The sequence below is a fragment of the Solanum tuberosum genome, unplaced genomic scaffold (genome assembly GCF_000226075.1).
Source record: "Solanum tuberosum cultivar DM 1-3 516 R44 unplaced genomic scaffold, SolTub_3.0 scf00222, whole genome shotgun sequence".
NCBI lineage: Eukaryota > Viridiplantae > Streptophyta > Magnoliopsida > Solanales > Solanaceae > Solanum > Solanum tuberosum.
Genome location: NW_006239147.1, coordinates 921,101 through 929,197, shown reverse-complemented (window position 1 = coordinate 929,197; position 8,097 = coordinate 921,101). Strand labels below are relative to the sequence as shown.

At 31.5% G+C, this 8,097-nt stretch overlaps 1 protein-coding gene across 1 annotated transcript in view; it reads right to left on the bottom strand.

Annotated features, from left to right (window-relative positions):
- Positions 1–6,142: 6,142 nt before the first annotated feature.
- The window catches only part of LOC102580100 (uncharacterized), a 6,108-nt gene continuing 4,153 nt past the window's right edge, over positions 6,143–8,097 (bottom strand). Inside the window, exons 4-6 of the mRNA XM_006356473.2 lie at positions 7,300–7,432; positions 6,687–6,824; positions 6,143–6,598 (exon numbers count right to left, since the gene is read on the bottom strand). Of these exons, the coding sequence (XP_006356535.1) occupies positions 6,563–6,598; positions 6,687–6,824; positions 7,300–7,432 (307 nt within the window). The 3' untranslated portion in view covers positions 6,143–6,562. The remainder of the gene's footprint in view (positions 6,599–6,686; positions 6,825–7,299; positions 7,433–8,097) is intronic.

Sequence of the window (8,097 nt, the reverse complement as noted above, 5' to 3'; positions counted from 1 at the left end):
AATGTTGGTGTAGTTGGCTGGTGAGAAAAATGGGAGAGAAGAAGGTGAAAGTGGGGTGATAGCGTGTATAGTTGGATATGTGTGGGGGAAGGGTGGTGGGATTGACTAATGGGAGGTTATGAGTATAACATTAAATAAGGAAGTGTAATCAATGTAAAATCCTTATAATTGTGTAAGAGATAATTATGGGGATATTCTTTATTTAAATAATTTAATAATAATATAAAATTATAAAAAAATACTTATTTAATAAAGTAAAATTTAATTAATTTATAAATAATTAGTGATATGTTATAACTCGTAATTAAACTGTTATAAGCAAGAATTTTTTAAAAGTAGATTTAAAACCTGTAAATTGTGCATGTATTATGTTTTTTTCAATTATTATTGCTTTTATTTTTGTTGTTTCATAATATCCCTTGTTTAGTTATTTTCTTAACCATTATGTACACTTTGTTAAGTGGCAAAGTCAATCATTTCTAAAAACGTTAAAGATTGAATTATATATATCATCTAAATAGTATTTCTTAATTTACTACTTCGTGTAATTTTCTATTGAAAAATGTTCGAATCATCACCATCTAACCAGGGGAGATTTTGAACTAGAAGCCTATTCGTATTTCCCCTAGGTCGCAGTTTCAAAATGTTCGAATCGTCACCGTATAATTTTTATCCCATTAATATTAGAGATCTAATTTGTGTTTGGCCAAAAGTTTTAAAAGTGTTTTTTGAGAAGTTGCATTTTCAACTTTTGAAAAGAAGCTACAATTTAAAAATAGACTCGATGAAGCAGAACATAAGTAGGATGGAATCTGACAAAGCGAGTTAAAATTTAGTAACTTAAGATTAATCTTATTTTTCATCGCCCACTTTTTTTTAATCATTCTTTTCAAATCCTCTGAATGAAAATCCTGGATCTGCCACTGCATCTAACCACCCTTCATCATATAATTCTTTGAGTTACTATCATTATAACTCTTCTAAGTTCTATATATCCAATGCACCCCAAATTGATAGGTAGATAATTATTTTATAAAGATAAAAATGAATCTCAAATATCTTCATTGTAACTAATATGTTGTGATATCTTGATGGAAAGGGACTTAATTATTTGTTTTTGCTCAGAGTTTCGTGCTCCACGTTGCATTGGAATGAATTTATTGGTAGGAAAACAGATAAACGTAATATGGTTAATTATAAAATGTGTATCATAGTATTCCATATTAATTAGTTGACTAGTTCATACATATAGATCGATAATCTATTTTAATTTAAGAATAATAAAAAAACAAGCCAAATCTAAAAGACCATATCTGTACTTAGATCATGAAGTTCTATTTCTTCTATCGATCTCGTTTTATCACTACTAAAAAGTCGATTACAATCGTTCATCAGAAATTTAGGATTTTCTGATAAAAAGTTCATCAAACGAGTATATTTTTGAAGAATTTTCGAAAAAAGAAATCGTCTAAATTGACTGATTTCTAACATTTTACGGTTAGAATACATATAAAATTCAAAATTGTTCCATATATATATACAGCTAGCACGTCAATTATAATTTTAACATTTGTATCAACTCTGGTCGTTGCATTGGAATATTGACTTATATCTGCAAACAAGATAAACTTTAGTATTAATTATGAAATATCATACTAGATTTGGTTGACTTAATCAAATATACATATCCCTAATATAATCTAACGTGAATTTAAGAACAATAAATATATAATAAAACTATATATTTATTCCCACAAAAGGCCAAACATGCATATAACTCCCTTTAGTGACCCTTGTCCTTTCCAATTTTGCCTTCTGGGGTTAGGGTTTCCCAAAAAGAACTAACAAGAAAACAGAATATGCTTCCAATATACCAACACATAATTAGAGGTTATGTATGAAAAGGGGTAAAGGTATATACATGTATTGGCCTTTGTTAGAATTAGAGGCTATATACCTACATGCATGTATTGGCCTTTGTTGGAATTAGAGCTTTAAAAAGACCTGTTGGGAGTGTCGTTTTTAGAAATAGACTTTGCAATGCACGAGTGAAATTAATGACTTCAACACATGTATTGAACATCGAATAGAAAACAAACAAAAAAAGAATTAGAGGTTATGTTGCTTTCATACTTAAGTTTACGTATGACGAGGTTATGACTTACGACGAGTTCGTTGGATTCAGTAACTTTGGTTCAAATTTGTAATTGTTATTAATAATTTATTAAATATTTTCAACAACAACATATCTAGTGTAATTCTACAAGTAAATTTGGGGAGAATAGTGTGTACACAAATCTTACTCCTATCTAGATAGGTTGTTTCCACATTCCAATAAATCCTCCGGTCAAGTAAGAACATTACCAAGCAGTTCGGGAAAAAAATGGGGCGAGAGTGAAGAATCCAAGATAAAATGTTGAAGAAAACATGACAAAGCATAAGCAAGACAACTCTCAAGTCTCAATTACCTAATTAAATCTCTACCCTAATTCGTGCCCTGATCTCCGTAACCTCGTATTTAAGCTCATGTCATCGGTAAGAAGCTAAAGTTGTGACATAACATGTTTAATCACCTCTCCTCAATACGGTCTCTTCAGCCTAACTGCCTCTACATACATCTCTTGTACTCATCCATTACCAACCTCTACACCTCCACAATAAGGCATTCATGCATCTCCTTCATGGAATATGTACAAATTATTACTAATTCAGAAGACTTAAATTTCAAATTCATAAACTTTAAATTTTAACTCGATTTCTATGTATGAAACCAAATCTACCATTTTACGTACCTACATCCAGGAAATCTATTTTTAAATTGATCTTCTCTTTTATATATATACTGAGAGTATTTTTAAAAATTCAAAGGATAAGCATGACAAGATATTAAAGTTAATTAAAAGATGAAGGGAAACTACTAGTAACATTTCTTCAAACTTGAAAAAATAATGGACATAGGGAAGGTTTCATCGTGCTTCTACGGTTATATGCGGCGACTTAACATTGTTTAATATGTATTGCAATTTAATAGTATTAAATTTAGCCAAAAAAATGACTAAGTATAATAAAACTGATTTTCTTAATTAGTTGATGAATTTGTTATTGCAAATTGCAAAAAAATTAAGGGTGAGTCAAAATCCACAACGTGATCAACATATATTTTAATATCTATCCATTATAATTTATAATTAACTTTTTCTTTTCAGAAACTTACACATTCTCGAGTTTTAGAATCTCATTAACATTCAACATGCTAATTAGTTTTGTATCTATTTACATTTATTTTTAGTTTAATAAAATAATGTGTGTGTTTTTTTGTTAGAGATTTCTCGTTTTAGACAAAGATATATGACAATAACAAATAAGAAACTTTTTTTTATATTCAAATGATAAAGTTAATAGATAATTGAGTGTTATCCGTTTTGTGAGGGAGGAGAGGGAGTGGATTAACCTCCTCCTCTCCCCTTGTCCTTTTACAGTAGTAATATTTTATCGCATAGTTTTTCCTTTGATGTGTATCGATATTTATTGTTGCAATTATTTTGTATCTTGTTATTTTGTTGTCTTTTTTCTTACCATCCTATGTTGGATACTTTTCTTTTGAGCTGAGATTCTTTCAGAAATAACATTTCTACCCTAAAAGATATGAACAAGACCGGTGTATATCATACCCTCTCTTTAGACTGTGGAATTACGTTGAGTATGAGTATGTTGTTGTAATCTTTTAAGCTCATAGACGGTAACTTATGTTTTGATCGTTTCATCACCTATCGGGAAAAAAATGTTTTAAAGAGTAAAATAGCAAATATAAAAGAAATCAATTACAAAGAATTTTAATTTGTTTGACTTCCAATTTAATAGAAGTGTCCATTCTCTTCAAGTAATAAATATAACTCAATAAACAAACATGGTGATAAAACGTATACGAATATACTATATAGTACGAAAAAACAAGAAATCTGTAGACAGCTGGCCATGTTAAACCTTGATTAAAAATAGTACTTAAGAAGCAAAAAAATAATATTAAAAATAAATAAAGGGGTGGGTGGGGGTGAGGTGGGGTGGGTATATGCTAATTTAGGACAGAATAAACCTTATTGCCATAAATCTCAACTTCTTGTTCCAAAAAATAATAATTAAGACCTCGTTGTATCACTTAAATATAACACGAAAAAATCTCTATATAAGGTCATTTGAATAAATTGTGTTACTTAAAAATAATATCGAGAATTTTTGTAGAATTATTTTCTTTTATTCAAATTATAAGTGAGTTGAGAAATTAAATTATTTAATATTTATATTATACTCTCCCCATAATTTTTGTTTTAATAAATGTCACTTTAATGTTGAACTTATATTTAGTTTTGGTATTTCTAGGACTTTACCGTATTTCCTGCATCATTAGCTCTATTTAATTCCCCACGCACATATTTCTTTCTTTTAACTTTTATTTTTAATGCTAGATTGCCTTAATTGATTTGTAGTTGGACTAAAACTAGAAAAAATAGGCATAATACATGAATATGCTTTTTAGCTTGACTTTATCTGACATATTACGCCCTCCAACTTTGTATGTACACGCGTCGTACTTGACAGGACGCCACGTAGGACACAAAACTGCCATGTAGGACTCCACGTATGACGAATATGTCTATTTGTTCAATTTTATATAAGTTTAAGTATCTACTTGCGTACACCCAAAGTTAAAGAACATAAATACCAGTTAAGGCCAAACTAAAGGGTACGATTTATACATTACGCCTTCTATTTAAGAGTCAATACTATATATACAACTAAAAACCTAAACAAGTTTCACTTCTTGTCTCTTGTCTGATGGATTTTTCACTAAGAAATTTCAACCGTTCAAGGAGATCCATGAACAATTTTTACTACAATAACAATAATTGGGAAGAAGTGTACGTAATGAAGCTTTTAATAAAAAAAGCTTGGAGTATTATTCTAGTGAACGATACTTTCCCATATTCTTCGAATATTTATCGTGTGATCGTGAACGATGAGAGCGGAAGAGAATTCAAGACCAGCAGGGGAATAGGGACACCGGCACCAGTGTGGAATGAGGTAATTGAAATATGTTTTAAAAATTATCCTGTCAATCAGGAATTAAAGTTGATGGTGGTTCGCGAAAATTGCTATAACGATCCAGGAACTTCTACGGGTGAAAAAGTGGTAGGAAGGGCTACAATTATAGTGCCAGGTGCACAATGTAAGAGAGAGGGGGTCGTTGAATTGGTGAAACTTGATGGCGTTGAAAATAGGGTGAAAGGATTTATTAGCTATCAAATTTTGCTCACTAAGGAGAGAAGACATTACACCAATATAGACTAGGATTTTTTTTTCTCATCTTGATTAGTGTTAATTAACACTAATTCATCTTGATTAGTGTTAATTAGCACTTATTAGTGATTTTCTATTTTCTCTAGTGAAAGTTAGGGTTAAGTTTTGCAAGTTTTTCTCTAATATTAGTTGGAATTATTAGTTTGGTTCACTCCGTTGTCTTCTATATGTTGCAATAGGATTTTTTTTTGGATTCAAGTCATATTACTTTGTTTCAATTTGTATTATTTGGACATGCTTTTTTTTTAAAAAAAAAAATCATCATTTAATCAAATACTTTATTACAACTTATAGTACTTTTAATTTAGTTTAAACATGTAAATTTTATTTCAAAAAAGGTTAAAAAATTCTGTCTAAATTCTCGCATAACATTAATTAGTTTGACCCAATACTCCAAATTAATCCATATGAGTGACCTAATTACCATATAAATATGTTTTACTTATTAATACATAAAAACTTAAACTCATATGCTTAACTGGTAAATACAAGTAGAGCAATACTATTGAGATATGAATTTCACTATATATCTATATATCTATGTTACGTATCTAAAATACTGAATTCAGTGGACCTCATAGCATACAAGTTCCATCTGCCTTTGGGTATTAACTTCGTGTGAATGTCATGATGTGAATAGAGGGCAATAAATACAACTTATTTCACACATCTACTAATTAATGTTTCATAACAATGTGATTTGTTTACATGACAAACACAATGAGAGCATGTGCCTCTAAGAAATCGTGAATCCACGATTTGATTTAAATTTAATGAGTTCAACCTATAGGATTTAAATTTAATACATCTACTAATTTATGTTTCATAACATTGTGATCAAGTATAAAGCTAGTTGTTTACATGACAAAGACGATGAGAGCACGTACCGCTAGGCAGATGCAAGTTGATGATTTAAATTTAACGAGTTCAACCCACATGAGCTTACCATGGAAACCATTACACTTCAGAAGTTAGGTTAAGAATTTAGTACTACTTCTTTAACTAAGTTATTTCACACACATTGATGTATGTGCTCTATGTCGAAAATGATGGATTCAGTTAAACCCGTTGACTATATAAAGAGATACAGGGGTAAAGCTTCCCCACCTCATGTAGTCGTCGGCCTTCCCTAGTTCCCCCCCTCATCACTTCTGGCGAAGCTGCGAGTTCATGAGCAAGCGAAGAACTTTGGGAAAAATATTGAACTTCATACAAGTACAGAACTGCTAGACTCCCCCAATTCCTATTCACAAGCAATAAGTATTAGCAGAAATTTTTTAACACATTTAAACTACAATTATCAATCATGCATCCCTGGCTTTAACACTGACTTCTGTAAGGGGTTGGAGAAGAGTCTTCGGGCTTGGAGGACGGGTACTGAACTTACGAACCAAGATCGTAAAACATGGCAGAAACACTATATAAAGTCCTGCTATGATGAATGGTACAGCAACAAGCCAGCCCAACATCTGAAAAAGTTGTCCAAAGTTCATTGCTAAAAGTCAGTTAAAGAATGTGAAGAAGAAGAAAAGGAGCATAAGTTTCGACGAGCTTACAACAGCATCAGTTTTAGCAATTGACAGAAAAATAATCCATCATGCAGAGATAGATAGTAAAAATATGAAATTTTGCGCACCATCAAGTCATAAATACATATTTTCACATATTCATGCATAACATGTGACTCTTCGATAAGTATTCAGGATGAAGGAAATGGATGCTTTACAAAACTTCAAAGAACGACAAAGTTATATCCAACCAAAAAGAATGGATAACAGAAAAATGCCTTTTCTTCTTCTTTTGGTACTTATAATGCAGCATGTAGTATAAATGGAATAAAGAATCCCGGCAAAACTTCCTTTGAAGCCTCACCAGAGAAGATGATACTGATATAAGAAAGAAAGGAAGGAAGAGATGCTCGGATGCAAAAACTTCTTCACTTACCGCACGGAAAATGCTGAGCAAGACTTCCTTTGAAGCCTCACCAGAGAAGACCTTTTTTAGTGCATCAGCAGTCAAAGGAAAATGAGGTCCACCAGTGATAAACTCGCCTAGGCGTAGAAATGGAATCATCAGACTGCAAAGTGGAAGGCAGAGCACTAAGTGAGGACTTAAGCATAAATGAAATTACAAGTTTACTGAGACGTTGAAAGCCTGACATAATAGAGCTTAAACTAAAGAGTGACAGATCACAGTGTAACCTCACTGGGACTACCCTCTGACTTGCTTTATTGAACACAAAGTAACACAACAATCTTTCCTCACCTCAAAGCAAACATCATCTACCACACAGGCAGATTATGATGGGCACACTAACCTACCCAGCTGGATAAAGCATCATATTCAAACCCTTGAGAAGAACTAATTGATGTTATTCCTAAAACGTAATGGTGAAGAAAATTCAGGCCCAACAGTCGACACCCCCCAACACAAAATAGGGTTGTACATTTTTCACCAAAGCATAGCTTCTCAATTACCTAAGTTAAATTCTCAAACTCATGATTTTTTAAGACTTGAAATGTATTTATTTATTCAATAGTTTTTGTTAACCTGAAACCTCTTCATTGTCATTTCAAGTACACTATTAAACCGGAAAGTATGCAATGATTCCTGGAGCATAAGGACATTTACTTGCACACAAAAAGCTGTATGGTTGCAAATCATGGGACTGAAAAATGAAAAGAAATCACAACTTTTTGAAGCTTCTTCTCAATACAAAGTTTGAACATAAGAGAACCCTAT